Source organism: Geotrypetes seraphini, chromosome 2 (assembly GCF_902459505.1).
Source record: "Geotrypetes seraphini chromosome 2, aGeoSer1.1, whole genome shotgun sequence".
Taxonomy (NCBI): Eukaryota; Metazoa; Chordata; class Amphibia; order Gymnophiona; family Dermophiidae; genus Geotrypetes; species Geotrypetes seraphini.
The window spans coordinates 497,440,450-497,453,819 of record NC_047085.1 but is presented as its reverse complement, the minus strand read 5'-3'; the positions used below and the strand labels follow the sequence as shown (position 1 = coordinate 497,453,819).

The 13,370-nt window shown below is 44.9% G+C and overlaps 1 protein-coding gene across 1 annotated transcript in view; it reads right to left on the bottom strand.

Annotated features, from left to right (window-relative positions):
- Positions 1 to 168: 168 nt before the first annotated feature.
- The window catches only part of LOC117354447, a 50,817-nt gene continuing 37,615 nt past the window's right edge, over positions 169 to 13,370 (bottom strand). The window contains exons 6-8 of the mRNA XM_033932017.1: positions 12,284 to 12,451; positions 5,858 to 5,986; positions 169 to 535 (exon numbers count right to left, since the gene is read on the bottom strand). Coding sequence (XP_033787908.1) covers positions 5,861 to 5,986; positions 12,284 to 12,451 — 294 coding nt within the window. The 3' untranslated portion in view covers positions 169 to 535; positions 5,858 to 5,860. The remainder of the gene's footprint in view (positions 536 to 5,857; positions 5,987 to 12,283; positions 12,452 to 13,370) is intronic.

The following is a 13,370-nucleotide window of genomic DNA, read 5'->3' as shown; positions in this document are numbered from 1 at the left end:
TATAACAACAAGTGTATCATAAAAATTCATATAATTACCTTAAGTATACACTTGATATCTCCATAACATATTGTACATTCAACATATCTTATATAATCCTTACTACAATTTTAGACATCATATAAAATTTAATAATTTTATCAACTATTATTCAATTATGAATCCCCTTCCCTCCCCTTATTTTGTTAGTTGCACACAATATAACAACTATTATGATAATTTATTTATATTTTATGATAAAGAGAATAAACCTACCCCCCCTCCTTTATCTAGTATCTTATTATGGGAAAAATTATATCAATCATTACAAAAATCTGTTAATGGTCCCCAAATCATCAAATTAAAATAAAACGTGAAAAAACTTGATGTATTTATTCTTTTTCTCAGCACATGGCCACTCTCTCTTCTCTTTCTCTCCTGCTGTTCTTCTCTGTGGCAGCCTGATGAATGACCGGAGGGCAGATTGGGTACATCCAGAGTAGGGCTGGAGCCTGGTGAGTCAGGACTTGCTTCATTCCCTCCTCGACAGCTTGTCCTGTGCAAAGAGAAACCTGCAGGTTAACATTTCTTCTTTTACGACTGTCTGTGCTTTCTGATCTAACAGGGACTGTAAGGACCAAGATTTCCAGGCATGAAATCAACTGTGTTTCCAAAACATCAAACAGATATAGATTGGGTACATAGTATGGACCTTACATTTAGGTTACCATATGTCTAGGTTTTCCCGGACATGTCCTCTTTTCCAGGGCTCCGTCAGGCGTCTGGGTGGCTTTTTAAATTTCCTTCATTTGTCTGGTTTTGGGGCAGCAGCCTGATAAATCATCCCTGCAGTCAGCTGCGCCTGTCGTGACATCAAGAAGAAGAAACAAGCATGAGGCCGCTCTGCTCAGGCTGTGCTGGTCCTCTGTAGTCTCTGAAGTCAACTCCTGTTTTGGGGCAGAAGTTCGGCATAGCCGACAGCGTGCGCCTGAGCAAAGTGGACACGCACGTGTTTCTTCTTCATGCCATTGCAGATCGGAAGCAGCAGCAGGAGGGAAGGGGGAAAGAGGGTGGGAACAGCTAGATGGAAGGATGAGGTGAGAAAAAGGTGTCATACTGGATAGAAAAGGGGCAGAGAGAAGATGCTGGATGGAAGGATGAAGAGAGATAAAGGGGACCCTGGATGGAAAAGGGGGAGAGAAGAGATGCTGGATGGAAGGATGGAGGGGAGAGAGAGGGGGGCATGTGAAATGGAAGGGTTAGGAGAGAAAAAGGTGACACTGGATGGAAAAGATGGGATGGGAGAAGCTGGATGAGAGAGAGACAGGGGGAACATGCTAAATGGGCAAGTCACTTAATCCCCCCATTGCCCTAGGCACATTAGAAAGAGTGTGAGCCCACCAGGACAGACAGGGGAAAATGCTTGAGTACCTGAATGTAAACCACTTAGACTAGTGATATAAATACTTAAATCTAAAACAAAAATACTAGACAATCCCGCTTTAATATCTCAGCACTCACTCTCTGGAATCACCTGTCCCTCAACATTCAACTTGAAATGTCCTTTCTTTTTTTTTTTTTAATTATCTTTATTCAATTTCAAAAAATTACAAGTGTACAACAATCATTCAGAAAGACCTTAAATCATCACTTGACATTCTTATTTATATTATTCCAAATAAATAATTATATAAAGAAACCCATCCCACCCTCCCAGATACCAATTTATGTTACTTCAAATAAATTCTTATATAAGAAGTCCCCCCTCCAACCCATATACCAATTAATAACAATTGTCAATTATAATCCTTCCAAAATCCCACCCCCTTATCTTATTCAATATTTTGGTGTTTAAGATGTCTGATCATTAGAATAAATCGCCAATGGTCCCCAAATCTTTTTAAAGTTATTATAATTACCCTGTTGTAATGCAAATACCCTTTCCATCTTATAAATATGGCACACTGAATTCCACCAAAAAGTATAACTTAATTTAGTATAATCTTTCCAATTCCCTGTAATCTGCTGAATGGCAACCCCTGTTAAAATTAATAAAAGTTTATTATTATTAGCTGAAATTTGGCTTTTAAATCTCATTGAAGTACCAAATAATATAGTATCATATGAAAGGGCAACATGATTTTCCAACAACGAATTAATTTGGGGCCAAATTAACTTCCAAAAGACATTTATATAGGGACAGAAAAATATCAAATGATCCAATGTCCCAACTTCTAAACCACAATGCCAGCATCTATTAGATCTAGAACTATCTAACTTCTGTAAACGAACTGGGGTCCATAAAGCTCTATGCAACAAAAAAAAAAAAACCCAAGTCTGTCTCATAGATGCTGCCCTTGTATTTTTTTATTCTCCAAGACCAAAAACGTGGCCATTGAGAGGCAGAAATTTGATGCTCAAGTTCGATGCTCCAAATGTCCCTAAGACCAGTTCTTTGTTTTTTATTTAAATATCCATATAACAATTTATACCACTGTGCGGCTTGGTGACCCAAGAAATCCGCCTGAAAGCACAGGAATTCCAAACTATACTGAGAATTAAGAACTTTCCATTCAGGTTGAAATGTCCTTTCTGAAATTTAAGTCCACATTAAAGACTTAGGGCCAAATCCTAAAATGGCGCCTAACATAATTGGCAAAATATCCTTAATAGCCTCAATAATTGGAAAAAAATTTTTAATTAGACGATAGGGCCCTATTGCATGGCACTTAGCAGCACCCAACACCTAAATGGGCATTTGTGTGAAGTGTGACTTAGGCACCGCTAAGTACGATACTCCAAAATCCTAGGCGCCTAAAAGCCTCACCTAAATTTCCGGCGCCTACGTGTTTACATAGGCACCGCTAGACACAATTCTGTAAACGGCACCTAAGCGTGATTGCATGCGGCCGGCGCATTTTTTCTAGGTGCCGTTTACAGAATCCAGCCATTACTATTTTGTCCAAGCATACCCTCTGTGGCCACTTCCTTCCCTCTTCCTCTTCAATCAGAGGGAGAGCCCAAGCAGGTTGGGGGTTGCTGCTCGCGCCAGGAATGTTCCAGAGGTACTGGGGAAGGGAAGTGGCACAGACACGTGACAGTTAATTTGATAGATTTTTTTTCTGTAACCTTGGCCTCCTGCCTATGTCTTCCCCCCCCCCCCCCCCCCACATGTTTTCTGAGCTCTCTTGATATTATTTTATTGTAAACGGCTTAGATTTATTTTTATGATTTTGCAGTATATCAAAATAAAGTGAACAGTGAAAGGCTCTTCTCAAGGACTTACAAACATTCTTCATTGACCATCTCATTAGCCCAAACAGATGGGTTCTTACCTGAATGTACTGGATAAATCTCTCTATCTCTCCCTCTCTCTCCATCCAGTGTCTGTCCCTCTCTCTCTCCATCCAGTGTCTGTCCCTCTCTCTCTCTCTTTCTCCATCCAGTGGCTCTCTCTCTCTCTCTCTCTCTTCATCCAGTGGCTCTCGCTCTCTCTCTTCATCCAGTGGCTCTCGCTCTCTCTGTCTCTCTATCCAGTGGCTCTCTCTCTCTTTTTCTCCATCCAGTGGCTCTCGCTCTCTCTCTATCCGGTGTCTGTCCCTCTCTTTTCATCCAGTGGATGTCTTTCTCTGTCTCTCCCTCCAGTGTCTGTCCCTCTCTCTCTCCAACCAGTGTCTGTCTGTCTGTCTCTCTCTCTTTCTCCATCCAGTGTCTCTCTCTCTCTCTGTCTCTCTCTATCCAGTGTCTGTCCCTCTCTCTCCATCCAGTGTCTGTCCCTCTCTCTCTCTCCAATCGCTGTCTGTCTTTCTCTCTCTCTCTTTCTCCATCCAGTGGCTCTCTCTCTCTCTGTCCCTCTCTCTTCATCCAGTGGCTGTCCTTCTCTGTCTCTCCATACAGTGTCTGTCCCTCTCTCTCTCTCTCTTTCTCCATCCAGTGGCTCTCTCTCTCTCTCTCTCTTCATCCAGTGGCTCTCGCTCTCTCTCTTCATCCAGTGGCTCTCGCTCTCTCTGTCTCTCTATCCAGTGGCTCTCTCTCTCTTTTTCTCCATCCAGTGGCTCTCGCTCTCTCTCTATCCGGTGTCTGTCCCTCTCTTTTCATCCAGTGGATGTCTTTCTCTGTCTCTCCCTCCAGTGTCTGTCCCTCTCTCTCTCCAACCAGTGTCTGTCTGTCTGTCTCTCTCTCTTTCTCCATCCAGTGTCTCTCTCTCTCTCTGTCTCTCTCTATCCAGTGTCTGTCCCTCTCTCTCCATCCAGTGTCTGTCCCTCTCTCTCTCTCCAACCACTGTCTGTCTCTCTCTCTCTCTTTCTCCATCCACTGGCTCTCTCTCTCTCTGTCTCTCTCTATCCAGTGTCTGTCCCTCTCTCTCCATCCAGTGTCTGTCCCTCTCTCTCTCTCCAACCACTGTCTGTCTCTCTCTCTCTCTTTCTCCATCCACTGGCTCTCTCTCTCTCTGTCTCTCTCTATCCAGTGTCTGTCCCTCTCTCTCCATCCAGTGTCTGTCCCTCTCTCTCTCTCCAATCACTGTCTGTCTTTCTCTCTCTCTCTTTCTCCATCCAGTGGCTCTCTCTCTCTCTGTCCCTCTCTCTTCATCCAGTGGCTGTCCTTCTCTGTCTCTCCATACAGTGTCTGTCCCTCTCTCTCTCTCTCTATCCAGTGGCTCTCTCTCTTTTTCTCCATCTAGTGGCTCTCTGTCTCTCTCTCTATCCTTATCTACCGTCTCTGCCGTCTTTTTCTATGTTTCTATGTTTCTATCCAGTGTCTGTCCCTCTCTCTCTTTCTGCATCCAGTGGTTCTCGCCCTCTCTGTCTCTCTCTCCATCCAATGTCTGTCCCTCTCTCTCCATCCAGTGTCTCTTGCTCTGTCTCTCTCCATCCAGTCTGTCCCTCTCTCTCTCTTTTTCTCCATTCAGTGGCTCTCGCTCTTTCTGTCTCTCTATCCAGTGTTTGCCCCTCTCTCTCTCTCTTTCTCCATCCAGTGGTTCTCTCTCTCAACAGTGTCTGTCCCTCTCTCTTCCTCTCTCCATACAGTTGCTCTTTCTCTCTCTCTCTCTCTTTTTCTCCATCCAGTGGCTCTCACTCTCTCTGTCTCTCTCTCTATCCAGTATCTGTCCCTCCATCTCTCTTTCTCCATCCAGTGGCTCTCTCTCTCTCTCTTTCCATCCGGTGTCTGTCCCTCTCTCTTCGTCTCTCCATCCAGTTGCTCTTTCTCTCTCTCTCTTTTTCTCCATCCAGTGGCTCTCACTCTCTCTGTCTCTCTCTCTATCCAGTGTCTGTCCCTCGCTCTCTCTTTCTCCATCCAGTGGCTCTCTCTCTCTCTCTCTCTTTCCATCCGGTGTCTGTCCCTCTCTCTCTCTCTCTCTCCATCCAGTGTCTGTCCCTCTCTCTCTTTCTCCATCCAGTGGCTCTCTCTCTCTTCATCTAGTAGCTGTCCTTCTCTGTCTCTCCACCCAGTGTCTGTCCCTCTCCCTCTCTCTCTCTCTCTCTTCATCCAGTGGCTCTCTCTCTCTTTTTCTCCACCCAGTTGCTCGCTCTCTCTGTCTCTCTCTCTCTCTCCAGTGTCTGTCCCTCTCTCTTCCTCTCTCTATCCAGTGGCTCTCTCTCTCCATCCAGTGGCTCTCCCTCTCTTTCTCCAAAGAAAAATTCATTCAAAATAGTAATAATTTCCTTGTGTAAATTTGATTGGTAAAGAGTGTAAGTTTTGCCCATTTTACCAGTCTGGTGCTTGAAAAACACTGCACTCACTACAAGATACATAAATGTCACAGGGCTTTTACCTAGTCCTTATACCTGGCATGAAATTTTTAAAAGCAGTTAAAGAGTCCACTCATCCCCAGACTAGGAAGGTCATTGAGTGTAGCTAGCTTTTTGTGCTTTCTTACCCTTTAGCTAAACAGCAGGGCAGCCAAAGTTTCCTCACTTGAGCTGCTATCGGAGGAATGCAGATGTGAGGGTTGATTTTTGGTGTCCCTCATTGACGTCTGTATAGGGGTCCCGTCAACAGCAGTGTCCTGGGAGAAGGAGGGGCAGCTGGTTAGAGTTTATCTCATGCAGAATTTGCACCCAAAAGAAATCAATGGCTCATTGAACTAGGCTTTTCCAATGCCTTTCTATACATCTGATACTTTTATACTGCACTATCCTCAAGAGTTCAGCGTGGTTTACAAAAAAAGCCATAAGACCAGTCACTAACTGGTAACATAACAATAAAAACTAAAATTAACAGTTAACAAATTTCTGAAATAAAAACATCCTAAAACATCACATAGTTTAGTCACTGTCCTTAACTAACTCAAGAAGATATTCTACCATTTGGAAGACTGATACAGCAGCAGTGTACCTGGCTTGGGGGGGAAGCACCCCTCCTTCTCCAGGCAGTAGGGGGTGTATGGAGTGGTTGTGGGACCATAATCCATATGATCATAGCCAGAACAGGAAACTGACATCAGAGGGGGCGGGGACTGCCAGAGCCAATGGCTACATGCAGGTGGGCCATGGCCCCGCAAAAACCCCAGACACCTCCCAGCTTCCTGTACCCTTGGCAGACCACCCCTTCCTCCCTGCCCTTTGCATACTATAGTGACACATAAGATTAAAAATACCCCAAAACATAAGAATAGCCATATTGGGTCAGACCACTGGTCCATCTAGCCCAGTATCCTGCTTCCACATCCTCTGGTCATGTGTTCCAGAGTAGAGAATGACACGGTGAAAAAATTGGTCCCCGTCACCGCCCCGTCCCCGTCTCACCATCCCCGTCACCGCCCCGTCCCCGTCTCACCATCCTCTTCACCGCCCCGTCACCGCCACTGCCACCCCATTCACCGCCCCGTCACCGCCACTGCAATCCCATTCACTTTTCTTTATTTACGTATAAAGGAAACATTCTTTAAAACTTTAAAACTTAGTTAAATATTAGTTAATAACTATACAAAAACAAAACACGCAGAGAAAAAATTAATTAATATAAATTCTCAAAACTGACACATTTTGATCACTAAATTTAAAATAGTTATTTTTCATACAGTTTTTCAATCACTAATCTTCCACCACCCCTGGGGCTAGCAATGCAAAAACAAACACGACATGTACTTTAAATGCTTACAATGTTAGCCTATATGGTAATTAGACGCGGCCACTGTACCTAATCGCGGCAAAGATCTCCCTGCCGTGATTAGCATAGTGACCGTGGCTACGGCTGCAAGTCTCCCCTCCCCCCAGCGATCACGGCAGGAGGGCACCCAACCCCTCCTGTAGACCCCCCCCAACGGCCCTCCTGACAATTGCAGCAGAAGGGTACCCAACCCCTCCTGCCGGTCCTCACAATGGCCTCCCCTAAGATCGCCGGCAGGAGGGTACCCAACCCCTCCTGCTGGACCCCCCCCCAACGAACCCTCCCACCCCGGAACCCCCTTAGTCTTACTTTCCAAGTTGGACCGGACGGCTCCTCACACGTATGGCCAGCAGGCTTGCCTCCGTCCAAATGAGGCGGGCCCGCCCCTACCCTGCCCAACCCACAGGATCCTAGGGCCTGATTGGTCTAGGCACCTAAAGCCACTCCCGCTATAGGAGGGGCCTTAGGTGCTTGGGCCAATCAGGCCCTAGGATCCTGTGGGTTAGGCAGGGGAGGGGAGGGGCGGGCCCGCCTCATTTGGACGGAGGCAGGCCTGCTGGCCAGACGAGCGAGGAGCTGTCCGGTCCAACTTGGAAAGTAAGACTAAGGGGGTTCCGGGGTGGGAGGGTTCGTTGGGGGGGGGGTCCAGCAGGAGGGGTTGGGTACCCTCCTGCCGGCGATCTTAGGGGAGGCCATTGGGAGGCAGGGGAGGGGAGGGGCGGGCCCGCCTCATTTGGACGGAGGCAGGCCTGCTGGCCAGACGAGCGAGGAGCTGTCCGGTCCAACTTGGAAAGTAAGACTAAGGGGGTTCCGGGGTGGGAGGGTTCATTGGGGGGGGGTCCAGCAGGAGGGGTTGGGTACTCTCCTGCCGGCGATCTTAGGGGAGGCCATTGGGAGGACCGGCAGGAGGGGTTGGGTACCCTTCTGCTGCGATTGGCAGGAAGGGTTGATCTGACAAATGAGGAGCACGGTGAAACACAGGTAAATAGCGGTTCCTAGAAGGGGGTACATTGGCCCGCGGGGACAAACCTGTTCACCGTTTCCGTGGTCGGTGAATGGCCTTGTCCCCGTCACCGCAGCGACTGCTAGTTTTCTTCCCCGTTTTCGGCGGTGACCCGCGGCTTAAATGCGGTGGCCGCGGGTAAACCGTCACCGTGTCATTCTCTATTCCAGAGCTTAACTATTCTCTGAGTGAAAAATTAATTCCTTCGATTGGTTTTAAAAGTATTTCCCTGTAACTTCACTGAGTGTTCCCTAGTCTTTTTTTAATTTTTGACGAAGTAAAAAAAAAAAAAAATCAATCCACTTGTACCCGTTCTACTCCACTCAGGATTTTGTAGACTTCAATCATATCTCCCCTCAGACGTTTCTTTTCTGAGCTGAAGAGCCCTAACCTTTTTAGCCTTTCCTCATGAGAAGAGTTCCATTATCATCTTGGTCTCTCTTCTTTGAACCTTTTCTAATTCCGCTAAATCTTTTTAGAGATAAGGTGACCATAGCTGAACGCAATTCTTAAAGTGAGGTCGCACCATGGAGCGATACGAAGCCATTATAACATTCTTAGTTTTATTTACCAAACTTTTTCTAATAATTCTTAGCATCTTGTTTGCTCTTTTAATTTGGCTGCTGTTGCACATTGGGCAGAAGGTAATGGCACCCAGATCTTTTTCTTGGGCGCTGACTCCTAAGGTGGACCTTAGCATCTACCATCTGGTAACTATGATTTGGGTTATTCTTCCCAAATGTGCATCATTTTGCATTTTGTCCACTTTAAATTTCATCTGCCATTTGGACGCCCAGTCTTCCAATTTCCAGATCGTTTACAGTATAAATAAGTTACAAGAACTCCTCTATTTACCCTCCTTCATCAAGAAAAATTGCTATTTAACCCTATCCTCTGTTTTCTGATAACCAATTCTTAATCCACAACTGAACATTGCCTCCTATCCCATGACTCTAATTTTCTCTGAAGCCTCTCATGAGAACAGGAACTTTGTCAAAAGCTTTTTGAAAATCTAGATACACTATATCAGTGGTCTTAAACTCAAACCCTTTGCAGGGCCACATTTTGGATTTGTAGGTACTTGGAGAAAAAATAATTCATGTCTTATTAAAGAAATGACAATTTTGCATGAGGTAAAACTCTTTATAGTTTATAAATCTTCCCCCCCCCCCGAAGGCCTGCATGTTCCCCCCTTCTTTGCAGCATACTCTAGCTTCCCCCCCCCGGCCTCCTGGTCTTAGTTTTAACTAATTACCGCAACCAGCAGAGACGATCGCCGGTGTTGTAGCGTTCCTTGCAGGCTGCCATTGACCTTCGCAGCACGTTCCCTCTGCTGCGGTCCCGCTCCTCCTCTGTCGTCAGGGGCAGGATCGCGGTAGAGGGAACATGCTGCTGAGGATGATGGCAGCCTGTAAGATCACTACAGCATCGGCAATCCTCTCTGCAGGCAGCAGTAATTATCTGAAGGTAAGAGCGGGAGGCCAGGGGGGAAGCCGGAGGACGCTGCAAAGAGCGGGCAGCACTAGTACAGACAGCACTAGTACAGCCCGGTGGCCGCAAAATAGTACCTGGCGGGCCGCATGTGGCCCCCGGGCCGTGACTTTGAGACCACTACATTACATCAACCATCTCACAGAATTGTCTTTGACAGAAAAGTTTCATATGGATGTAGGCGCTTAGCTATGTGTTCGTTTAATTTCTTCTTTAAGATTTTCTGATCATGTTAAACTAATTAGAGCTCGTCTCGGTTAACACTAACGGCCTCTTTTACAAAGCCGCGTGGCAACAGCCCCGAAGCCTTTTAAATCTCTATGGGCTTCGGGGCCGCTAGCATGCCTTTGTAAAATAGGCCGTAAGTAAAAAATAATGCATGTTACTCCATATTATATAATTTTGCCCTGGCTACTGATAGAAGCCCATGTTTTGTTTAAGTTGGCATGCTTGCGAGGGGCTAGGAAGCGAAAGATGCTGTTCCTCAATATCTGGGAGCCATATCTGCAAGCCTTGCATCCAAAGGGCCGCAGTGCGGTCTTAAGATGGGTGTCCTAATCTGGGCGCTCGGATAGTCGGGTTGGGAGAGTACTGGCGAGTACTGGTGGGGCAAGGTAGAGAGTACCATTGGGGGGGAGGGGAGAGGGGGAGGGGTTTGGAAAGGTTCTGGAACTTAGACACAGACAGGGTAAGGGTTAGGTGGGGGGAGGGGGTGGTGCGGCATATTCGGGGCTCATAAGAGTCCAGGGCCTTGGAGTGCCTTTCCGCTCTCCTTACGCTCGCTCGCCTAAGTGGAGTGGGTTGGGGGAGGAGTTTGGTTGATGTTGCTTTTCTTTTGTCCATGCTTGTTATAATATTATATATGATGCATATTTGTTTGTACTGAGCACCTTGGGGGTGCCTTGGCATTGTATTTGTTGTTGTTTGCATCAATAAAAATTGTTTGAACCTAAGTTGGCATGCTTGCTTTTTAAGATTTTATATGGTTTACGTCTGTTATACTCAACAGAGTTGATTAGCAGGTCAACCATTACTAGATTATGTCTTATTCGCCATTGGAACTTAGGGCTCCTTTTACTAAGGTGCGCTTGCGTTTTTAGCGAGCGCAAACCATGCGCTAAACGAAAAATACTAACGCAAGCTCTATGGAGGCGTTACGCGCGGCACTGTACACTAAATTGAATTATACTTTTTGGTGGAATTCAGTATGTCATATTTATAAAATGGAGAGAGTGCTGGCCATGCAAAAGGGAAATTATCACAAGTTTAAAAAGATTTGGGGGGCCATTGATTAATTATTCTAATGATCAGACATCTTAAACACCTTAGTATTAGATAAAATATAGGGGGGGGAATGTGAAAGATAATAATTGATAATTGTTTGTTATTAATATGGGTGGGTGGGTAGGGATTCTTTTATATTTATATGTTTGAAGGAATTTAAGTAAGATTGTCAAGTGATTAGTTAAAGATTTTCTGTTTGACTATTATACACTTGTTGAAATATTTGAAAATGAATAAAGATAAAAAAAAAAAAAACCCCGCTAGCGCACCATAGTAAAAGGAGCCCTTAATATCATATCCACGTTTTAGGACTATGCGATTTACTAAAATGTTTCAGTCCTCTTTTAATTACATGGCTCCCTCTTTTTGGTCATCACTCTCTATGGAGACAAGATCTTTGTCTATTTTAGAGTAACATACAAGAGGCATTCAACAATTTATCTACCCGAGTAAGAATGAAAGTAGCAAGCGTGTTGAATGTTGTGACATGTCTCAAGTTGACTCATGCGCCACATTATAATCTTGAACTGAAAAGGTATGACAGGATATAAATAAAAAGTAAAGCTATTGTAATGGTTGCTTTGAATTATATTTATACTTCAGAATGTTGTTAATTTTCCGAGCTATATGATCTACCGTAGTTCCCTCTTAATGTGATCCACTTAGAACTTACATGGTATTAGCGGAATATAAAGCGCGTAACTGATGGTCGATTTCATTTTAACATATCTGACACTTCTGGACTTTTGTTCTCTTTACCCAATCTGTACTTTTACAAAGAAATCTTCAAGATTTTTGGATGATCGATTCTGTATCCTCCCACAGGTGCACAGTGGATAGAGACTCAAGTAGGTACAAATCTTATCACATACAACAACCTTCCAATGATGGATGCTTGCAATGATGGAGAAGAAGGCAGGCAACGTGATGCTGCCCTGAGAAAAGATTCCTTCTTGAACTGGTTTTAAGAAAGGTTTGGACAAGTTCCTGGAGGAAAAGTCCATAGTCTGATATTGAGAAAGACATGGGGGAAGCCACTGCTTGCCCTGTATTGGTGGCATGGAATATTGCTACACCTTGGGTTTTGGCCAGGTACTAGGGACCTGGATTGGCCACCGTGAGAACGGGCTACTGGGCTTGATGGACCAATGGTCTGACCCAGTAAGGCTATTCTTATGTTGTTATGTTCCATTATATGTAGTTTGAACTTGAATTTTAGATTTCATTAGTGGATTTTCCAGATTTGAGCTAAAGGCAAGTCACATTCAGGCAGAACAAGTGCTGTTATAAGCCACATTTCACTGGAAGGATTAGGTTATACTGCCTCTAACAGACAGGAAGATCATATTAGCAGCCATTTTTATTTTTTTTTTTAGCTGTATCTTGCCGATGAAAATGAAATAAGTCTTGCATTACCCTTTCATGATTCAGTGCTGCAGCTCTGACCTCTTCGCTTGAGCTCTGCGAAGAAGAGGTCCCCCCAAAATATTTGTAGTCAAGATGGAAATGGGAAGGCTTTTGCCCTCTTTTCTGTTGGGTCGGCCGGTTTATGGTGCCCTCGTTCGTCTCAGATGGGAGCTGAGCCTGTGTGGGAAGACAGCAGAAGGTCAGTGTTGCTTTTTACGGAGGCTCCACAGTGTCCTTCTCTATGGTTCAACTATGTACTATGGTTCTACTCTATGGTTCAACAACAATCTATGGTTCAGCTACGTACTAAGACATTTGACAATGATCTCAGTGCCATTCTTTTTAGCATCATGCTACCAGGAGCATCAGGCACCTATATTCTACCGGAGAGAAAAGCCAGATACAAGAGTTGTGAGGAAAAGATGTCAACTGCTGACAAAATAAAGTTTGCTTTGGATTATCCACAGCTGTACGGTTGCCATCTTTTCCTCACAACTCTTGTACCTATATTCTACCACCATCTAGCAATGACGTAATTTAATTTGCTGCTGTTGATGGAGTCAGTGTTACAGACATAGGCACTTTTTGACTGCCATGATGGTTATCCTTTGGAAGGAAGCCTAAAGGGAAAGTCTTTCATGGTCCATTCTTTGGAGCTGAAGCAGTTTTCTAATGCAATTGTTGCCATAGTGGTATATTTAGATTTTAGATGCGCTTATCTAGACTCATTTTGCAATATTATTCTTTCCAAAGGCAGAGAATAGAAACATAGAAGATGGCCACGGCCCAACAAGTCTGCCCACTCTGATGATGATGCCTTTTCATAGTGGCTTATCCTTGGGATTAAGTAGAACATAAGAACATAAGAATAGCCTTCCTGGGTCAGACCAATGGGTCCATGAAGCACAGTAGCCCATTCTTACAGTGGCCAATCCAGGTCCCTAGTACCTGGCCAAAACCCAAGGTGTAGCAATATTCCATGCTACCGAATCAAGGGCAAGCAGTGGCTTCCCCCATGTCTTTCTCAATAACTATGGACTTTTCCTCCAGGAACTTGACCAAACCTTTCTTAAAACCAGCTATGCTATCCGCTCTT